The 22,819-nt window shown below is 21.0% G+C and overlaps 2 protein-coding genes across 2 annotated transcripts; one reads left to right on the forward strand and one right to left on the reverse strand.

Annotated features, from left to right (window-relative positions):
* Nucleotides 1-7,193: 7,193 nt before the first annotated feature.
* Bma-lin-48 (Uncharacterized protein) lies at nt 7,194-10,570 on the forward strand (the record flags this gene model as incomplete). Its single annotated transcript, XM_043076304.1, has 6 exons — nt 7,194-7,272; nt 7,731-7,948; nt 9,068-9,211; nt 9,414-9,546; nt 9,815-9,939; nt 10,370-10,570. 6 exons carry the CDS (start codon nt 7,194-7,196, stop codon nt 10,568-10,570), a joined length of 900 nt encoding a protein of 299 aa, XP_042932238.1.
* A 622-nt stretch (nt 10,571-11,192) lies between these two features.
* On the reverse strand, nt 11,193-22,564 carry Bm11608 (Uncharacterized protein; the record flags this gene model as incomplete). The annotated part of the gene is made up of 21 exons (XM_043076305.1): nt 11,193-11,270; nt 11,468-11,618; nt 12,011-12,180; nt 12,487-12,588; nt 12,904-13,104; nt 14,486-14,665; nt 15,058-15,147; nt 15,554-15,655; nt 16,076-16,276; nt 16,681-16,838; nt 17,091-17,214; nt 17,446-17,547; nt 17,860-17,957; nt 18,195-18,297; nt 18,489-18,625; nt 19,341-19,467; nt 20,083-20,178; nt 20,579-20,676; nt 20,931-21,000; nt 21,526-21,716; nt 22,555-22,564. The coding sequence occupies 21 exons, from the start codon at nt 22,562-22,564 to the stop codon at nt 11,193-11,195; spliced, it is 2,589 nt and encodes an 862-aa protein (XP_042932239.1).
* Nucleotides 22,565-22,819: the final 255 nt, after the last annotated feature.

The raw sequence follows: 22,819 nt of genomic DNA on the forward strand, positions 1-22,819 counted from the left end.
TTTTTTTTTTTTTTTTTTTTTTGTTATTTAATTCAATGCTAATTATTTATTTTATTAATAAATAAATTTAGAATATTGTTGTATTTGCATATTAATATTTCATTTATACGTCTATTACACATATTGGTTATGGAATAATTTTGACGATTATATATCGATTAGAAAACAGATATGAAATTATATATTTAATTATTTTAAATATCGGATTATATATTTTAATTTATTTTATAACTGGATGGATTAGCTAGTATATGATAAGTCTGCTATAATTAATATATTACATGAAAACAAATTTTAAATTTGAAATGGATGAATAAAAATTGATTGTTACGTGAAATATATGTGACGTGTTCAGAGCAAAATTTATACGTAAAAGTTGAATAGATAAACCTTCTAATTATTAAAGTTAATTAAGAATACTATTTGTGGTATTCAGTGATTTTAAATTAACTTTACATTTCTATTCTAATTTCTGTTTGCAATTTACATTGCATAATTTAGCATTTCAGGGGGAGAAGGGGGGGTAATTTAAATAAGTTTAATAATTTGCAAGTACTTTTATTGTATCATATTCAAAATTACTACCCATTGCTTAAATTTTTTTTTTTAAATTATTAAAATATAAATGATTAATTTGAAAGCTTTTGTATAATTATATTTTATTCAATGTTTTAATGCACAATGAATGATGTATCATTTAAGAAATTTTCAACATTTTGTTCAAAAGTAATGGATAATAATCGATGTAAAAGTTAGAAGAATATAACAAATACAATAATTTATTTATAAATTATTTATGTGATTGCATTATGATTTGAATTTGCATATTGTATTTGTAAATTAATTTTGTTAATTTGTTATATTTTAATTGTTTGAATATATTTTATTTTACCTTAATAATTTTCTCATATCATTCATTGCTTGTTATTTTGTAAAAATTGTAACTATTTAATTTTGTTTAATTAATTTAAGCAAAAAATTTAAGCTTATATTTATTACTAATAAAAAAATTCCAAATTCTATTCTCCACATTTTCTTTCATAGCAAAAAATTCAACAAATTAATCAATAATTTGCAAAATTTTTTTGTTTGTCTTTGTTAAAAAAAATTTTTGCTATCTTTCAATTTTTTTGCCTCGATTTAAATTTACAAAATTAATTTTTAACGTATCTAAAATGTTCTCATATTCAAAAAACGTAATCAATGTAATCAATCTGAGATATCCTAACCTGACTATCAATATTTTTTATTCTACTCTACCGTATCCGTTTATGAAAATGTTTGGCTAATACTATAATTAATGAATCCGGAAAATGATGAATATTATCAAAATTTGTCAAATTATCTAACTAATATTATTCAAAATTACGATCTGAAAAATTATGAAACAATGAAAAATTAAAAATAATTCTTTTTTTTCATTTCTGTTTTTAACATTTTTAATAAGTTGAAACAAATTTCAAATTCCATTTTAATTTTCTTGATAAAATATTATCAAAATTTATCAATTAATCTCTTCATATCTAATTTATTTTTATATATATGAAAAAAAAAATTTTTTTTAAAAAAAAGTAAAAAATTAGGATGGCATTTTTTTTTTTTTTTTGGCGATTATTTAATGCAATAATAACTAATAATTTTTTTCCGCATTTAAAAAAAAAAATTAGAAATAAAAATTTTATATTTTTTAAATTTGTGTCAAAAATTGATTAAAAGTATTTTTTTTTTTTTTTCATTTTTAAATTTTAATATGTTTCATGAAAAAGTGCTATAAAGGACATTATAATAACATTTTAAGCATATTTTCAAGTATCTCTTCTAACAAGTACCAATTGTATGCAAAGTTATCGAGAGTGATGACATCAAAGAGAAAGGAAGCAAAGGAGAGAGAGAGAGAGAGATAGGAAATGAGGAGAAGAAAGGAGGAGGGATGATATTTTGCTTCCTGCAATCATTCCAGTAAAATTATATTTCATTTTTCGCTTATCGTTTTTTTTTTTTTTTTTTTTTGGTGTTATCTTCCAATTTTTCACTGTCATTTTTATATTTATTTCCAAATTTAGTAATCAAAAATTCATCGTTTTGTTCGATATAAATGATTTGAAAATTTTGAAGAGAATTATAAAAATGGTTTAAAAATAAAAAATTATTTTGGTTAGGAAAAATGTTTAATTTTTAAGAAACATTTTCACTAAATAAATATTTATACTTTATTTAAATAAAGCAAAAAAAAAAAAAAAAAGGAATAAGTATATTTATTTTTATCATTCTATTTCATTAGAAATAGAATGATAAAAAAACATTATTATCAGCGATGGAAAAAAATTTTTTCCATTAAAGAAAAAAGTGTAAATGTTGAAAAAGAATTACGAGGAAAGATAATTTTAAAATAGGAGACAATAGATATAGAATTACAAAATAATTTTGTGATAAATCCTTTCTTAAATTTTATATTTATTCCATAAAAGTAAACATGCAAAAAAGAAAATAACAATAATAATAATTTAGAAATTATATCATTTCTTTTAATTTAGTTGTGCGTTTTATAAAAATTAAATTGAAAAAAAAAACTTATTGAACTGGCGAAAATTTAAAAATGGTTGAATTAGAAAAAGAATAGTTGTTTCCTCTATTTTTTTTTGCTTTGAAGAAAAAAAAAAACTTTAAAATCAAAATTTCTATTGGTTTTATAATTTGTATTTGCATTTTGATTATATGAAAAATTTTTTTGATATTTTATAAAATTCAATTTATTTCATGTTGTTTACGGCAGATTTTTACCGTTTCAAAATCTTTTGTAAATATCACTGATTGGATTATTGCATCTCACTGATACGGTTGATTGGGCGGAGAAGTGAAAGAAGAATGGAAATAAACCAGCTTTGTCGCTTTTGTATGTATCATAAAATTGACAAAACTTTTTGAAATGTCATGAATGTCATGTTATAATATAATATATAGTGTATGTGTGTATGTGTATGTGTGTATGTGTATGTGTGTATGTGTATGTGTGTATGTGTATGTGTGTATGTGTATGTGTGTATGTGCAAGCCTCCAACAATATAACTCAATGTGACAGGTAATGATGACAAGTAATAGTGGGGTAAGATGACAATAACGATGATAATGTGATAGGCATTGTTGATAACAATGTTAATGATATTTGATTAATTTACAACTTTTTACTAATTTCAACCTATCTAATATATTTCATTTTTAACCCAACTGTAAATTGAAAAAGAGTAGATTTTTAAATGGAAATTTAATTTATTTTTTATAATTGATGTTGTTATCAGTAGTAGTAGGTAGTAATAGTAATAATAGCAATAATAATAAGTGTATTAATATTATTATTATTAATATTAATGAAAATAGTAATATTAGTGAAAATAAACCAACAATTAATATCAGTATTAATGAAAATAAAATAAAAATAAATCTGTATCTAAATTTAAGAAAAAGAAAATTTTTGAAATAGGAAAGAAAGAAAGATTAAATTTTTGCAATTTTCATTGGCAATTATTCTACACACAAAAATTCGATAATTTTCAATCAGTACATTCCTCTAATCCTCTTTTTCTAATTGTCCCACCCATTAAATAGCAGTAGTGGTAAGTGAAATTTAAATATACTACCATTTAATTCTTACCTAAATTATCTTCGTTTTATTTCCACCAGTGTTTCATTCATTACTGTTTTTTAAACTTGTTAATTTCAGGTTTTTTTGTATTTTGTTTTTCTTTTTTTTTTTGTAATTTTTGTGATTACAATATGCTAGATTATTTTTACTTTATTTCTATGCATATTATTTTGTTTATTGTTTTAAAATTAATTTTACAATTTCAGCTTTTCTTTTAATAATCAATAAAATTGACATTTATGTGACAGTATGAATAGGAATAGCGATAGCAGTAAAGTTTTATTAATTTAACCTTTACTGTTATCAATTTTATTTATACTCTAAATCATCTCCTTCATTACTGCTATCAATTTTATTTATACTCTAAATCATCTCCTTTATTATTACATCCTATTATATTCATCAATGATTTAAATTTAAATTTCATAATTTGAGAAAATTAACATGTTTATATATGAAATTGTATAAAATTAATTGAATGCATAATCATATCATTTCACATCTCATAAACATATTACTTGAGAGGGTTACCTTCAAGGTTATCTTAATGTCCTGAAAACTTTCCTTTTGTCACATTCTAACTATGTTGAAAGTTTTCATTAATACTATCGTTATGCCTATTATTATACGGTTGTTGGTTATTATTTGTGCCAGTAAAGAAAGTACTACTTGAACGGATCAATTCATCTTCGAAATATAACCTTACCTTATCTTATCTTACCTTAACTCATTGTTAATTTATATTACTCCTTCTCTTTTCCATTCTTTCTTTTCTTCCTTTAAAATTCTCTCCGTTTATCATCGTGTCCTTTACACTTCCGCTCTAGTCGTTACTTATTACACATCCTCTTCTCATCATCTTTCATGTATTGTAAATATTGTTCACTAATGCTACCGCAATTATCATCATTCTTTTGCTAATTTGGCCGTATTTTTCAAGGTCAAGTTGAAAATTGACACTTCATTTTATGAAATTTTACGAATTTTGAATCAATAATAATGTAGTTTATGATGAAAAGAAATAAACAAAGAGCAAAGATTATTTGATTAGAAGTTTCCAGGTATTATATGCTTTAAAAATAATTAAATTTCAAATTTTGACATAGAAAAATATAAGTTATAATCAAATATTATGTCCGATTTCTCTTGTCGAATATGTTAAAATTCATTGACCTAGAAAAAAAAATGTTTGGATAATTTTTAGATAGTTAAAAAGGTATCAATCAAAAATAATTCTCGGCCATTTATGTGTCACGTCGATTTTAATATGTACTTTAAAGCATTTTTGTTTTTTATTTGGAATAAGTCAAAAGTTTGTTACGTTAGCTTTTTTTTTTTTGATTTCCTTTTATTTCTTCTTCTATTAATATAATTTTTGTTTTACTAACAATTATCAAAAGAATAATTTTTCTTTGGAATAAGTCAAATAAATTTCTTTTATCAGCACAAAATTTGAGGAGTAGAGAAAAAATTTTGCTTTCTTAAATTAGCAGTGAAATTTTTCGTCCTATTACCAAAACTTTATTTACTTATTCATTTTGTTTTATTCGCAGAATTTTTGAAAGTACAAAATATACATTCAGATAAGTGATCAGAATTACGACAAAGAAAAATAAATTCATATGAAATACAATTTGATGCTTATCACAATAAATATAAATAACATACGTCAGAACAAACTTATATAAGTCAGAATGTTTGTATCATACGTTACAGTACACGTTAAAAACGGTTTTGACTGTTTTTAACTATTTGACTGTTTATCAAAACCGTTTTTAACTATTGTAAAAGTTTAATTTATATAATATAAAACAATTATTAACAAAGTATACACTATATTTTGCAGAGAAAAAAATGATTCTAGATACAAAATAATTACAAATTTAAAAAATTATCTAATCAAAATTAAAAACAAAAAAAAAAAAGAGAAAAAACTAAGTAAATCACATTTGATGATATATGAAAACTTAAACATTGGAAAAGTATCATTAAATGAGATAATTATTTTATCCAAAAATAGATATCATATAAATTGGCTTGAAAATTTTGGTAAATAACGATTAATTGTATTAACAATATAAAAGTTTCAAATTTTAGAGATATCTTAATTAAGTAAGATTTATTCTAAAATAGTTACTATTACTATGAAATTGAATGGTTAAAACTTAATAAATAGTTGATGGGTTGATTGATTGATTGATTGATTGATTGGTTTGTTGATTGATTGGTTGGTTGGTAAGTAACGTAATAATTTATCCATCAATGATTAATTTTGAATGATATAATATAAAGAAGTATTTCAATTCCGATTTCATACTCCGTTCTTTCACATTTACGCCTTAATTTGCAAATTTATGCTTCAAATAATTGCCATCCTTGCATTAATAAAACCCATTAAAATAGTGCATTAGAATTGTGTATATGAGGCACTTATCGTTTCTCATTACAGTACTTTATACCTTTTCAATCTTTTTTTTTTCCTACATCTTATTTCTTTTCCTCTCTCACTCTCTCTCTCTTGTCTTTTTTCCGTCAATATTTTATCATTACTCTTCCTCTTTTTCATCCAATAATTTTTTTTTTCTTTTTTATTAAAATAATTTATTTAAATAATCTCATTACCATTGTTATAACTAACCTAAAAATTTTGTCATCTTTCTTTTAGTTTTATTATTTAAACAAATTATTATCTTAACTTTTTCAGCTTTGCATATTTTTTCATTAAATAGTACTATCTGTTTCATCTCATTTTATGTACTATTTCAAAATGTCTTTTTATGATTGAAAGATAAAAGAGAGAGAAAAAAAGGAAAAGATATGTGAAATTATAGTGTTGTTTGGTATTATCTAATGCTATCATTAATTTGGTGTGGAAAAAATAAAATAAAAATGATGATTGGTTGTTTGATAAGACAATTGCATCCATTATCATACGGTAGTTATGATGCAATGCTGAATGGATACGATGGGTGGAGTGACTTATTTATGTTATTAGAAACATTTCAATACTAGCATGTATCCGGTAAACCGGATTCACTCTTTGCATTCTTCATTCTCTCTCTTCTCTGTGCCATTATCAAGTATAAATAATTGCTCTTTCTTACCGCTTCAATGTATTATTGTTTAATAAGGTGGATCAAATTATATCGGAAACTTAATTAAACGACAAATAAAGCAACTTAATATCTTTTAACAATATTTTTCCTTTTTTTTTTTTTTTTTTTTCACCGATTTCATACACACATAAATCTTAGATAGACTAACAAATTGTGATCAATAATTACCTGCTTTATTATTTTATAACCAAAGAGTTAATAATAATTGTAAGTTCATTCCAGATGTTAAATTTGCTATATTTATTCCTTAAATCTGAATTTTCCCAAGTGATCAAATATTATATTTGATTAAATATCAGCAAATTGATATAATATTTGATTAAATTAAGTAAAGCAAATTTAATTTACAACTACAAGATTATCATACTGAAAGGAAAATATTTAATTGCTGGAAGAAATAATACTAATAGCAACATATTGCTACATGTATTCCAGTAATGAACTCATCTTTTTGGTTACCATCTTCTTTACCATTTACAACCATTTATTATCCACCAATTCCATCATTATTCATCGGTAAGTTTCTGCTCATATAACATTTGATCATATCAACGAAGTATTTTCAAATTCACTGATAAAAACTTTACTAAAAGTATTATGATGACATATAATATTTCATTAAATTAAGTGCAGCAAATTCAATTTAAATTTTTTATTAATAATTGTAATAATACTAATAATTTTAATTTTAATAATTGTAATATTACTAATTAATAAACAATAAAGAAAAAATCTTTCCAAATGACAAAAAGATAAGAAATATTATCAAGTGTTCAAGAATAGAAACAAAATGAAGTACAACCTAAGAGTTGAAACTTTAGCATGAAGAAAATTTGCTAATTTTTTACCGTATATTTCAAAAAATATAAGAGATATCAAATTAAAAATTATAAAATTTTAACATTTTTTTCCTTCCTAAACAGTTTCATTTTGAATTTTCATTACTATTATTACTATCCCAATAATTTTTGAAGCTCATGGCTTTCCGGCAATATTTCCTTCGGTGCTAAAATCCGCTGTTCCGCCATCATCATCATCATCATCATTATTACCTCAGCAATTAAAAATTCCGGAATCAGCTCAACAATTGAAAAGTCCAGAAGCTACATCAAAGCAAAATTCATCAAAATTGTTTCTCGTTGAAAGCTTACTCCCATCAGCTGTTGAGAAAAAGCAAACTACACCATCACCGGTATATATTTTTTTAATTTAGTCTAAATTTAATCCTAATCATTTCAAACAAATTGAGTTAAACCTCACTTTTGATTAAAACAATAGCTACTTGATTGAATTTTGCAATACTACAATATTCTGTTAAAATTTTTATTATCATAATTAATTATTATATTATATTACTAATAATATGATTATCTAGCTTTAATCAGTCTAAATTGTGCTTTATGTAGCTAATTTTTTTTTACTTTTTTATTTTTGACATTTCTAAAAACACGCGGAAGTCAGTAATGAATTTTTATTTTTAAAAATGTCAATTTTAATAAGTTTTTTCATCGTTCTAGCCTTTTTGTATTTTTGTAAAATTATTCACCATTTATTTAACTTTTGCTAATTTCAACTTCTCATTTTAATTGAATTTATATTTTTCTATCATACCTCTTTCTACAAGCATATTTTTGTTGCTTTTTTCTCGTCATCTCTTCAAAAATTTCATTTTAAATAATCGTTTAAATAACTTCAAGTTCAATCAATTCATTTGTTTACCAAACAGAAGTACTATAAGTATATTGACAAGTGTAGAAAAAGAATTGAGGTCATCAGTTTTACGCAACCTATTATTTGCAAAAATGATACTCAATGCTTAGCTATATATAAAACTAACAATATTTATTCACAAGTACCTATTATTCTCGCTTATTCTTTTATTCAATTTAAATTATTTCATTTCTAAAATTTTTTGATTGAAATTTTGTTTGTTTTGAAAAATAAAAACTATTTCAAAGTTTTTTTTTTTTTTTTAAATTAATAGAATTATTACTTATAAAATTTCCCTAATTGAAAATCACATAAATTTTGTAAGTTCGAAAGTTTAAATTAATATTCTGCTGTTTTCTTGCTAAGAATAAATCTAATTACTCGAAGACTTAAATATATTTTTTATACAAAAATATATTATTTAGATCCTACAAAAAAGAATTTCTCATTCTCAGCCCAAAATAAAACAGTACAGTACCACATAATAGTATTGCTACGGTACCATGTTGTTACAGTATCCACAGCTTCTACATTTACAGTTGCATCACTCGATATCTTTTCTAATATTTTTTTTTATAAAAAAGAAATATTTTTGTTGTAGTTGAGTGTAACAACAGTAGAATGGATAAACGGTGGATACGGTGTAAAGAATCCAATGTTACAAAGCTACCGTATGCCAGATATTGATGCAACACCAGCTCCTGCTTCTGAACCTGGTTTATTAACATGTCGAATATGTGGAAAAGTTTGTTTCATTAACAATTAAATCACTTCATTTTATTCCCTATTTATTAATTGTTAATCTGATTCATTCTTTTTCTTTCTATTTTCTACAAAATGAAATAAATTTAATACATTTTCAACGACAAAGTTTTTCATTTTTTTTTTGGTAATAAATTATTTTATTTATTTGACAAATTTGATAACGATTTTTTTATTGTTTGCAGAAGTTTGCATTACAAAGGCTTTTAAATAGGCATGCAAAATGTCATTCAGAAATCAAACGATACCTGTGCACATTTTGCGGTAAAGGTTTCAATGATACATTTGATTTGAAGAGACATACGCGAACTCATACAGGTTTCATTCAATCTATTTATTCATTAAAATTATGTTTAATATTTTTTTTTAATTAATTCTAAACTAAAACTAAAAATTAGGAATTTTTTAATGCTTTATGATAAATGACTATCATGAATGTATGAATAGTTATAATTGAAGTAAATAAAAGTTTTTCGAATTTCTTTGAAATAGTAATTTGTAAACAAAATAAAAGTATTATAGAATGCTGACAATTAAAATAGATGGTAATTAATAACATGAAAAATTAAATTAGCTGTTAAATTAGGTGTTCGACCATACAAATGTGATCAGTGCGAGAAATCATTTACACAGCGATGTTCATTAGAATCACATCTTCGTAAGGTACACGGTACACAACATAATTACGGTTATAAAGAACGACGAAGTAAGGTAATATTTAATTACTTCATTTAAGAAAAAAAAAAAAAAGGTGAAAAAATGATTTATGTTGATGGAAATAAGGTTAATGTAGTGAAATGATATAAAATTTGAACAATTTTATTGTCATATTTGCATATTATTATAAAATAAAAAAAAAAAAAAAAAGAATGATATACTGTAATTAATGTAATTAAATAATACAAATGTGAAAAGATTTTTTTTTTGTCAAAATATTATACATATACTGTTTGTAACAGATAAAATTTAAAACAGTAATTAATTGATGGTAATTAATTTAATGCATAAGGATATATGCTTTGTTTATATATTAACATTTTAGATTTATCAATTAACAATTTAGATTTAGATTTATTATCAAATAATATTTTAGATTTATCAATTTTTATAAATACAACAAATATTATTAATAATATTTCAGGTGTTTGTATGTGAAGATTGTGGCTTTACGGCTCCGGTGTTTGATCAATACATACAACATTTACAACTTAATCATCCGTTTAGCCCACAATTAATCAAATTAACATCCACTGGTGCATTATCGAAATATCATCGATCAAGCAATCATCGATCATCATCCATATCACTTGCAACCAGTACATCCGGAACTTTTCCTAGATAATATCATTTTATTTCAGTCTTTTTATTATTTCTTTTTCTTTTGTACAAAATTTTTTTTTTACATTTATCTGATAATTTGTGAGATAGTTAAAATTTATATAAAATCAGTTGCAAAAAATCTTTATAAATTTCACAACTTTTTTTTTTCAAATTAACTAAAAAATTTTAAGGTTTCATTGAATCAAAAAATTTAATAGATAATAGTTGCTGAAAAAAAAAAATTTTTTTTTATTTTCTTTGCAGTGATGCTTGCGTGATTCTGTTTCTCATCATTTTTTTTTTTTTTAATTTCATATTTTTTATTTTTTAAACTTTGCATAAAAATTGTTCAATTTGTTTAACATAGTTTTCATAAATTGTATATTATATATGTTCATCGTTAATTAAGAATTAAAAGAATTAAATTTTAGTGAAAAGGATCAAAAAAAATTTTTTTTTAATTGTGATAAATTGTCTTAATAAAGTCAGAAAAAATTTTGAACAAACAAAAAACATATCAAATCATTTTTTTTTTTTTTTTTTCACAAATTATCAAAAATTTATTTTGACAAAGGTTTTTTTTTTTTGAATTCAATTTAAAACCATCTAATTAATAGTAAATTAAAATTACCACATAATTAATGCTATGGATTTTTCTCACGATATTGAGTGAGCCAATTAGCGATAAAAGCGATCGGATCAATCGGTCTTCGCAGCAATGTCTCCAAAAGATTATTTTTTTCATTTTTACTATTATATTTTCCATAATAAATAACAAAGAAAAAAAAAAAGAGATTGACTCAATAAAAATTAAAAAAATTCAACAATTTTGCCATATTTTTTAGGATAAAAAATAAAAAGATAAAGTTAAAATAATTAAAATTATTTTTAAAAATTAAAAAAAAAAAAAAAAACAAACCTCAGTAAGTGCTTTAGTAAGAATTGGTGCAATAGTTCTTGCCAAATAAACAGCATTACTGCTAGTTGGTGATACAATTTCATCGTATTCAAATTTATCCTCATCATCTGTTTCATTTTGCTCTCTTCCACGTGGTGATACATTTGATGAACTAAATTTTGAAAAGATAATTTATATTTTAATAAATAACAATTTAAAAAAAAAAGACAGTAAGAATAAAATTGTGATGAATAATCATTATTAAGTATAAATAGAAAATAATGATAACATTTAATAAAAATAGCTTTTTTTTTTAATTACTTGTTTATAATTATGTAAGTTAAAAAGAATTAATAATAAATATTATTATTATTACAATAATAACAGTAATAGAATAAGAATGATAAGTTAAAAATTAATTATGAAAATATGAGAATATAATTAATAATTAATATTATAAATTACAAATTGTATAAATTTTTTTTTTTATTTAATTGATAATTTTTGAGAGAGATAGAAGGAAGGGAAAAAAGAAAGAAAGAAAGAAAATGAAGAAGAAAAAACCTGATAACAGATGCTGAACCACTACTCAATACAGAATCGGTATGTAATTGGGGTTGTTCAGGAATGAAATTCTCTGATATAGCATTATTATCATCGTTATTATCAGTCTCTTTTAACAATTCCAAATTAATCACATTGTTAAGACCATAATAATGTGGCGTATGACCTTCCTTAAATTTAAAAAAAAAAAAAAAAGAGAGAGAAAAATAATTTTAGTAACATAAATTTTACATATTCCATATTATTGTTTACATTTATCATTTATTATTATTATTATTAGCATTATTAACACTTTCTTTTAATAATTTCAAATTAATTTAAAACCATAATGATAGTATGATACTCTATTATTAATATAGTAATCTTTCCGTTATAATTTTGACAAATTTCTTCACTTAATCTTTTAAGAAATCTTTTTTTATCCTTGTATGTAATATTTTTGCAAAGAAAAAAAAAAAACAAATTTAATTAATTACATTATCTGTTGCTTTTGAATCAGCCCCAGCTTTAATTAAAATTTTTACATAATGACCACCATCACGGGTAGCTGCTGCATAATGCATTGGTGTACGTCTATTCTAAAAGATTTCAAATTACTTTTGTACTAAAATACTATTACAATATGTAATAAATTATTATTTAAATATTTCAATTTGATAAATCATCCAATTTTATCTAACTATTGTGTAAATTTTTATCAAATATATAAATTTTAAAATGTCATATTCAAGAATTATTAGTTAGTTGTTTGTTAAAAAAATACCTCAAAATGTAATAATTCAAAATCAAATCAAAAAACAAGACAAAAAAAAAAAAATTTCAAATTTTTTTTATTTGAATATTTTAAGAATTTTGATATTTTAATTAAAACAAAATAAAATAAAAAAACTTACATAATCAGAAGCATTTAATACAGATGGAAAATTTGATACAATATGACGAATTATTTCAGTTTGTTCATAAATAATTGCTGTATGAAGTGGCGTATGACCAAGTCGATTTCGTGCTATTGCTAACTTTTTTGAATTAATTAACTCTTTTACTCGTTTTAAATCACTTCTTTTAATTGCTTTATGAATTTCATCAATTTCATCCTAAAATTTACATTACAAAATTCATTGACTTACTTTTTTTTTTTTTTTTTTTATCGAATATAATTAAGTAATTTGTAGATTATAATTCTAGAAAGAAACGAAACTTGTTTTTCTTGAAATTTTTATCATGAAATGATAAAAATAAATAAAAATTTTGTTAAAATTACTCCACAAAATCAGTCAATTTTTTATTTCTCAAAATTTCACATTATTTGGTCTTATCGAATCATTAAATAAATTCTAATCTATCAATTACAATTAAAAAAATGATGGCTATAAATTTATTCAATTTCAATTATTTCACATAAAAAATAAAATGGAAAATTTATTAATTTTATAGGTAAAAATAATTGTTAGCAAAATTTTATCGTCGAGAGAGCAAAATTTGAAAAAAAAAAAAAAAAAAACTTAAAATTACAAATCGAATAATTAATTAATTATTATATTTAACAAAACCATTATTAATTTTGTTATAATAATAATAATCATTATCATTGGTTGTTATTATTTTTATTTATCATTGTTTGTTGTTACTATTACATAATAAAGAATGAATGTTTGACCAATTTTCTGTTTTTTTTTTTTTTTTTTTTTTGTTGATTGAATATTATTTGATTGATAAAATAGATCAGACAAAATATAAAAAAGAGGGAAACGAAAAAATATAATTTATTTTCTCTTTTTTTTTTTTTTTTTTTTATTTAAAAAGAGAGAGAGAAAAAAAAAATAAGGAAGAAAGAGGTTTGACCTTGTAATTGGCATAGATGGCACACTTTACTAAAGAATAAAGAATAACGTTTGGAATAAAAAAATAAACAAAAAAAAAAATAAAAAAATAAAAAGGGAAGCAATTCCGTTTAAATAAAGCATTTATTGATGCTACCTGAAATCAGAAACGGAGGAAAAGAATGAACAATACGATGACATTATAATAACTTTTACTTCTTCAAGGACAAAATTTCCGGTAAAAAGATGACAAAAAAAAAGAAATGAAAATAGTATATGCATATGACTAATTAGAAGAAAATGATTAATTAGTAAAATTTGATTAATTGAAATCAATTAAAATTATAATAATGTAAGAAAAGAAAAACTAGCAAATAAATATATAAAAATTTATTTCAAAAAATAATATAATAATATTTAAAAATTGAACAAATACATTATATTAGTTAAAAATTTAATTAGACAATATCAAATAATTGTAATATAATAACTTTTTTTTTTAAATCAAAATTTTTTAATGAAAAAATGAGAGAAAAAAAAAGTAATTATAAAAAAATTTCATACTTAAAATAATATATAATCTAACTAGTTGAGAAGAAACAATTATGATAATATTTTAATTAGCAATAATTATTTTAATAAAATAATTATTTACCAGATAAGTATTCAACTGATTGAGGAAAATATTTGAATTTGAATTACTTGTTGTATGACCAAAAAGTAAATCACCACATCCGGAAAGTACCAATTGCTCTAATTTACTAATATTACCATCATGAAGCCATTGACGAATATTTGATTGCAAATAAGATGTTGTTATACGACTACGGATAATCTGTAAAAAATTTTAAAATATTTTTTTTTTCTTTTTTTTTGTGTTTTTTTATTTAAATAAATAAAAATATGCAATACAATTTATTAAAAAAAAAAGAAAAAAACTAAATTTGAAATTAATAATTCAAAAAGAAAATGAAAATTTTATTCTAATTAATATAAGAAAATTAAAAAATTTCTGTAATTAATATAAGAAAAAAAAAATGCACAAAAAATTTTTCATTTATTTTGTTTTTGATTATTTTTTCTTTAAATAAAAATTTTTAAACATCAGCTTTTTGTTATTCAAATTTTTTTTTTCACTTTTTGTTAAAAAAAAAGCAAAAATTTCTTGTTTAAATATTTTTTAAATTTATATTTTAATTAAAATGTAACAAATCATTAATTACTTACTTCATCCAAGATAATTTCTCTATCAGCGTTAATTGCTTTCAAATCAATTTCCTCGGGATTATTTAAATAATAACTTGGTTTTCGACCATTCTGAAAGTTATTATTGTATAACTTTTTTTTTTCTTTCTTTCTTCCCCTCTATAAAATAGTTGTTGAAAGAAATTTTATAAAATTAAAAAATGATTCAAAAATTTTTTATAAAAAAATTTAAAAAAAAAGGAAATGAAAATAATTATTGACTATTAAAAGTGATTAAAATTTAAAAATCCAAAGAAAAGTTAATTTCTTTACAAATTCATAATGGTTATAAAAATTTAAAAAAAAAAATTTATTAATAATATTGATTATTGATAAAATCAGTTGTGCAAATTTATCATACAAATTAAGAAATAATCTGAATTAAATTATCTGATTAATTCATCAATTAGTTTAATTAGTTTAACAAAATTATTTTTTTAATTTAAAAGAAAAAAAAAAAAAAAAAATTTTAACTTACACAATCACAAATCTTTGAATTAGCTCCAACATCACGCATTTTTTTATACATATAACCACCATCAGATAAAGCAGCTGCATAATGAAGTGGCGTTCGTTTATTCTAATTATAAATATGAAAAGGAATTAGATAATAATTAAATAATGGAAATAATAGGTAAACAATTTAAATATAATATTCCATTAATTAAGTATAAGTTAGCATACAAATTAATTTCATATATATATTTTATCGATTGGTATGAGATAATAGAAAAGAGAAAAATGTTATGTTTTTTCCAGTAAAATCTGTTTTGAAAAAAACAAAAAACAAAAACAAATGACAGCAAATTATTTATTTTATTAGCTTTTCAATAATTGAAGTATCAATTAATTGAAATAGTTAAAATTTAATTAAATAGCTAAAATTCAATTATATTTATACCTCATTTATTAGTCAATTTTATTCATTTATCAATTTAAAAAAAAAAAAAAAAAAAGCTATCAAAATAATTTAACAAATAAAAATTTATAAAAATGATACCTCATCTAATGCATTTGTTACTTGTGGATAATTTTTAATTAAAAATTTAGCAATATCAATTTGATTCAAAACGATCGCTTTATGTAATGGTGTTAAATGTCGAGCATCACGACAAAATGCCATCTTCTTACGATCTATTAATATTTTAATTGTTCGTAAATTATCTGCTTCAATAGCTTTATGTATTGCATCAATTTTATTCTAAAATATTAATGGTAACAATAATAATAATAATAATAATATTTATTAGCATTAACAATTAAATATTAAATATCAATTGTGATGCTAATTAAATATTTACATTTAATTAGTCTTCATTTTCTTGTTTATTATTTCATTAATTTTTGTATTACCGTACAAAAATTATTTTTGAAATTTAATTAAATTTTTTCTATTTCATTATCTTTTTGACTTGTGATGTTAATTAAATATTTGTTTTTAATTAATCTCTATTTTATTGTTTATTATTTCATTACTTTTTTGATATTATTATACAAAAGACATTTTTGAAATTTAATTAAATTTTCTTTTCTTTCGAAAGTATTTTCTACATATGACATTTTTCCTCAGTACAACTTTATGGATTAAATTAATAAATGATTAACCTGATATTGTGGTAATGTATCCAGGAAACGACGTATATCCGGATCATCAACTTCATATGTTCGACCGGATAATAAATTAGCATAACCATTTAGCACCAAATCATCTAATCTTCTCAAATTACTAGTATGAATCCATTCTGATATATCCTCTTCCAATTCTATTTGTAAAATAAAAATTTTTCACTAATATTAAATAGTAATTAATTAAGTTTGAAAACTGTTTATAAAATGATTTCAAAAAGAAAAATGCAAATAAAAATACAAATAACTAAAAAAAAATTGCACTAATATAATCAGACAATTGATTTCTTGGACATTTATTATTTGAAAAATAAACAATTATTATTATTTGCAAAATAGATTATCTTTTTTTTTTTTTTTTTGAATGAAATTTAAAATAATTAATTAACCTTGTAAAAGTGGTCCACTCATTTGACCTGTAAGAAGTTCATTCATTTGATCATTGTCTTTAATCATCATTTTAACATCTAATTGATTTTCATTATTTTGATAATAAAGTGCTGTATGGCCAAACTGTAATTATACACTTATTATCATTGATTCAAATTTTAATTATTAAAAATATCGAATATTTCTTTTTTTAATTTTTATTAGATTTATTTAATTTGTTTTTATACTTGAAACAAAATAACATTGTTATTTCAAATTTTTAATAACATTTGATGAAATTTTATAAAAGAAAAATACTTTCTAAAATAAAAGCATAAAATTGAATTAATTTAATTAAAAATTAAATTTGAGGACCTTATCTTCAATAAATGCATCAGCGCCAGCTTTTTGTAGCATATTTACCATAACTTCATTAGCTCGATTTGCAAAAGCATAATGTAATGCTGTTCGACCAGTCTTTAAATTTTCTTTATATTATAAAAATTTTTTTTTTCAAATTACAATTTTCGATGATTTTTTTTTTTGTATAATTATTTGTAGTAAAATATTTTTATTATGATTTTTTCTTATTAAATAATTAATTTTTATAGTAAAAAATTTACTATTTTTAAAAAAAAAAAAATATGATAAAATGAAAATTTTCAAACAGTTAATGTTTCAAAAAAATTATGCTATATAAAAGTAATAATATTTTTATTCGAAATAAATTTTTTTTTTTGTTCAAAATTTTTAATTTATTATTTAAATTAATAAAATGAAAATTATTACATGATTGGTAGCATTAACACAAGATGGATATTTGGCTAACAAATAGCGAACTGTATTTGTTTGTCCATGTAATATAGCTATATGTAAAGGTGTCATACCTTTAAAATTATAAACAATAAATAACTTTTTTTTTTAACAAAACAGAAATGTAAACATTTAATTTGATTAGTTAACATTTATTTATTAATTGCACCAATTAATTTTTTAATTAGTTAAATAATGAAATATGAAAATAAATGACAAATGTATATGTATACATAAATGTTTTATCAATATTAATAAAATAAAAAATTAAATATTTACTTGATTAATTAAAATAAACACAAAATAATTACCATATCGATCGCGTGCAACCGAAAATTTATCATTATCAATTAATGCAATCATTTGTTCAATATCACCTTCCTCTGCTGCCTTATGAATCATATCAATTTTATCCTAAAATTTTCAAAAAAAAAAAAATCGAATATTAAATTTTTTTTTGCTTACAATAAACGAAAAAATATAATTTTCAAAATTTAAAAATGTACATAAATTATTATTTTAACTAAAAATATATTTGATAAAATTTATCAATGATAAAATTAAACTTACTGTTTAATATTTATTGAAAATTTAGCAATAATTACTTGATATTTAGATGATCCTTTAAGAAATTGACTTGTAGCTATATCATTTGAAATTTTATCAGCTAACAGATAACCACGGCCATCAAGAAAAATTTGCTCCAATTGTTTAACATTACCATCTTCGAGCCATTGATTCACTTCATTTTCAGTTGGTGCATCAAAAAAAAGTTATAATTTATTGAAAATTATTTAATAATTTAATTTTAAATTCTTAATGATAAAAAAATCAATCAATTAAATCAGTAATTGCTATCATTGTAAAGTTTTTACTCATTAATGATTAAAATTTAGCTTATTAATAAATATAATTTTTTTTTTCATTGTCATATTATTATCACATATCAGTTAAATAGTTGAACAAATATTTTCTGTGTTATAAATATTTTGAATAATTTACTATAATAAAGTAAGAAAAAATTAATTAATAATTAAAATAAATAAATATAAATTAATCATTTAATTAAAAAAACAATAAAAAAGATAAGTTGTAATTATGAAACAAATTGAAATTATTGAAAAATTTTTTCCACTTTTTTCATTCTTACAATGATCAAAAAAAAAAATGAATGGATGGGTAGATGGATGGAAAAAAATGTATTATTACTAACTTTTATTTGCTTCATTAAAAATATAATAACTTGAAATTAAACTTCAAAATGAAATTTAGCAATTATTTGTTGTATAATTGAAATTGTTAAAAAATATTTTGTTATTACTTTTGTTAAACATTTTAAAAGCACTGACAACACTTTTAAATTAATAATTTAGAAATATTGCTACTTTAAATGAAATAAAAGAATTAATTAAAATAAATTAATGAATTCAATTAATTTATTTTTTTTTTGTTTTTACCAGGATCATATAAATTTTCACTAAGCGAATATCGTTTGAAAATTAGATCAGCATTTGTTGATGATGTCAATGGTGATGGTATCATAGCATTGGAATTTTCTCGATATTGTGCAGCTGTTACACCAATCTAAATTTTGTATCAAAAATTTTAACCTGAAATTAAATTTTAAAATGAAAATTAGTAATTATTTGCTGTATAATTGAAACTGTTAAAAAAAATTTTGTTGTCTCTTTTGTTAAACATTTAAAATGTTTAAAAAATGCTAATAAATAATTAAAAATCTCTTTTAATAAAGATGAAAATAAATTTAAAATTGCTTAAATTCCATCCAAAAAAAAAAATTAAAATTTAAAATATTCAATTATACAATATTCAATATACTACAGAAAATGGAAGAGCATTTTTAATATATTTAGTTTAATCATTTATCATTCATAATTAATTTAGAAATATTGCTTTAGGGTCTAATTTAATTTGCTCAACAATTAAACTTTCAAAACCTTAACTGTCTATTTTATCTTTCTGATTGAAAATCGAACCTGTTTATTGTTTACTTTTTTGTTTATTTTTACTTTTTTATTTGTTTTTCTTTATTTATTTACCTAATTTTATTGGCAATTACTACAATGACTAAAGTGACAGCGTAGCATATTTTGTAAGTAATCAAAATTTGCTCAATTATATGTGTAAATAGTGCATTTCACGTAATCTGAACACGTGAATAACTAAAATTTGACGTACGCTATCAGGAAGTGAACCATCTGCTCCACAATCAATCAATGTATCATAAATTGCATTCTTTTGTATTGCTGCATAGTGCACTGCTGCTCGACCATTCTGGAAAAATCTTTAATTAAATACTTATTATTTCATAGTAATTAATTACTTAAGTATTATCACTAAATTAATTTTACATGTAAACATAAATTAGTTTGTAATTAAATAAAATAATTAAAATATTATCAATTTCATTGCACAGTACACATTAATTAATTGTGGTTTTTTGATAATTTGAATTAATTAAAATTATTAGTACAATAGCCAAACAAACATTGAATTATTCGACTTTATTAAATAATTTCCAAAATTTTTTTTGAACAAATTTCAGTTAATAATTATTACCAATAAAATATGCAATAATTTTTGGGTAGGTTTATTGCTCTTGATTTTTTGAAATTGTAAAATTATTCGATTAAAAGAAAAAAAAAAAGATAAAATTAATTAGGACAAATAATACCGCATCTAAAATATCGATACTTTTTGGAAAAACACTTGCAAGATATTCAACAATTTCATGACGCTCTTTGCATACTGCAAAATGAATTAAACTCAAACCTGAAATTAAATTTTTTTTTTTTTTATTACGATTGAGAAAAAAAAAATAAATAAACAAAAAAAAAATGCATAATAAGAAGAAAAAAATTATAATTAAAGATTTTTTTTTTTCATTTTTTGATCTGATAATTGAAAAATTTTTTTTTCTCTTTTAGCAAAATTAAAATTCTCTCCAAAAAAAAAAAAAAAAAGATTTAAAATGTAAACGAGAAAAAGAAAGATAACTCTAGCATTTCTTGCTTCCACTAAATCACTGTCAAGTAAATTTTTCAATTTTTTCAATTGATTTTCTTCAATGGCTGCCATTGCTGCATTTAAACGATTCTGCAAGAATAAGCAAACAGAATTAATTAAAACAAAAATTAAATAACCATGAAATTATGTAACACAAACTTTTCAAATATATAAGCATAATAGCATTATTGCAGTGTTAATTTTATTTTTTTCTTTTATTCTTTAAAAAATTTTTTTTTTTAAAAAAAAAAGTATTATATTTAAATTTAATTGGTTCAGTTTTTTAAATTTGATTCTACCAAAGTGAAATTATTTGTTTTCTTTTTTCTTCCTCTTCCTCATATTGAAATGCTGGATTTATCAAAAACTAAATTTCTTCCATATAAATTTAAATCATTTGAAGTTTTGAAAAGTTTTTTGAAAATAAAAAAATTAGTGCAAGACTAAGTTTTCGTTCATCAAAGTTTAAAATTTATTAAACAAAACAATAAATAAATAAAAACTTATTTGAAATAATTTTGAATTTAAAAAAAAAAAATAAAAACTTTATTCATTTGAAATAATTTTGAATTATTAAATAAAAGCATTAAACGATTAAAATGCATTCAGGAAAACCTGTTGTTTCCGGAATCGTGTTATATACTGCATCAAATGTTCATTATCCAAATGTTTAGCAACAATATGGCCAACTTCTTGTAATTTACCAGTAATTTGCAAATCTTCCAATTCGGTGAATTTTTTTGCATCAAAATCTAAATTCATTATGCAGCATTCTAAATCTTCGTTCTGTTTTGTTTCAGTCTCACCTGAAATTTACAAAAAAAAGAAATGAAATATTATGATTGAATAAATAGTATATTTAATTATATATTTATAAATATTAGATTCAGTAATTAACTATTATATTTAATAATTAAATATTAGCAACTTCTTAATTCATTTCTTTAAATTATTGTATAATTTAAAACATATTGTAAGTATCTTATTATCGTATATCTTATTGAACATTATTTTTGATCTTCACTTTTTTTTTTTTTTTTTTTCAATTTTTATTTAAAAAATATTTCTTTGACTTTTAATTTTTTTCATTGTGATACTTTTTTTTCTTTTTTTTTTTTAAATTTTCATTTAGTTATAATAATATATTTATAAATATTATGTATAACCAAAGAAAATAGAAACTTATTTTTACTAAAAAGATCATTTATTTTTCTTTTCTTTTTTTCTGATAAAAAATTTTTTCATAAATTTTTTTATCAGTGAAAATCTGATTTATTTGATACTACTGACACCATATTTCTATTTAAAAAATAAAATTCATGATTTATATCATTTTTTTTTAAAATAAAGTTATCACAAACTTTTGGAAATTCTTAATAAACCAACAGAAAAAAGAAGCAAATTATGTTTCCTTTTTTTTTTCATTAATAAAAACTTATAATTCATTCAGTAACTTTTAATTCATAGCTCTAAACTTTTAAATTTTGGAAAAATAATTGAAATCACAAATAAGAGATATTTTGCATCATTATTTTGTTATCGTTTTCATTTATTTCTTTCCAAATTACTTAATTCCAGACAATAAATTTAAATTTTGAATTTTAATATAACAAAAAATAAAATGATTTTAAACCAAATATTAACCTGCTGCCATTTAGGAAATTGTTTTAATGAGCGTTTCTTTCTTTACCTGGAAATTAAGATTTTTCAACGAAAACTAAAAAATTTCTGATAAGCAATAATATACGAAAAATATTTGCATCAAAATAGGTTCAATTCAAATTGCATTAGTATATGAAATAATTAAAAGGAATAAATATCTAATAGGAAGGAAAATTTTTTAAATTAATTCTGTCATGATAATAATATCAAATAGTGACGAATGCATTTTTAATTACATCTTAGCCAT

This window comes from Brugia malayi, assembly GCF_000002995.4.
Source record: "Brugia malayi strain FR3 genome assembly, contig: Bm_v4_Chr1_scaffold_001, whole genome shotgun sequence".
NCBI classification, from domain to species: domain Eukaryota; kingdom Metazoa; phylum Nematoda; class Chromadorea; order Rhabditida; family Onchocercidae; genus Brugia; species Brugia malayi.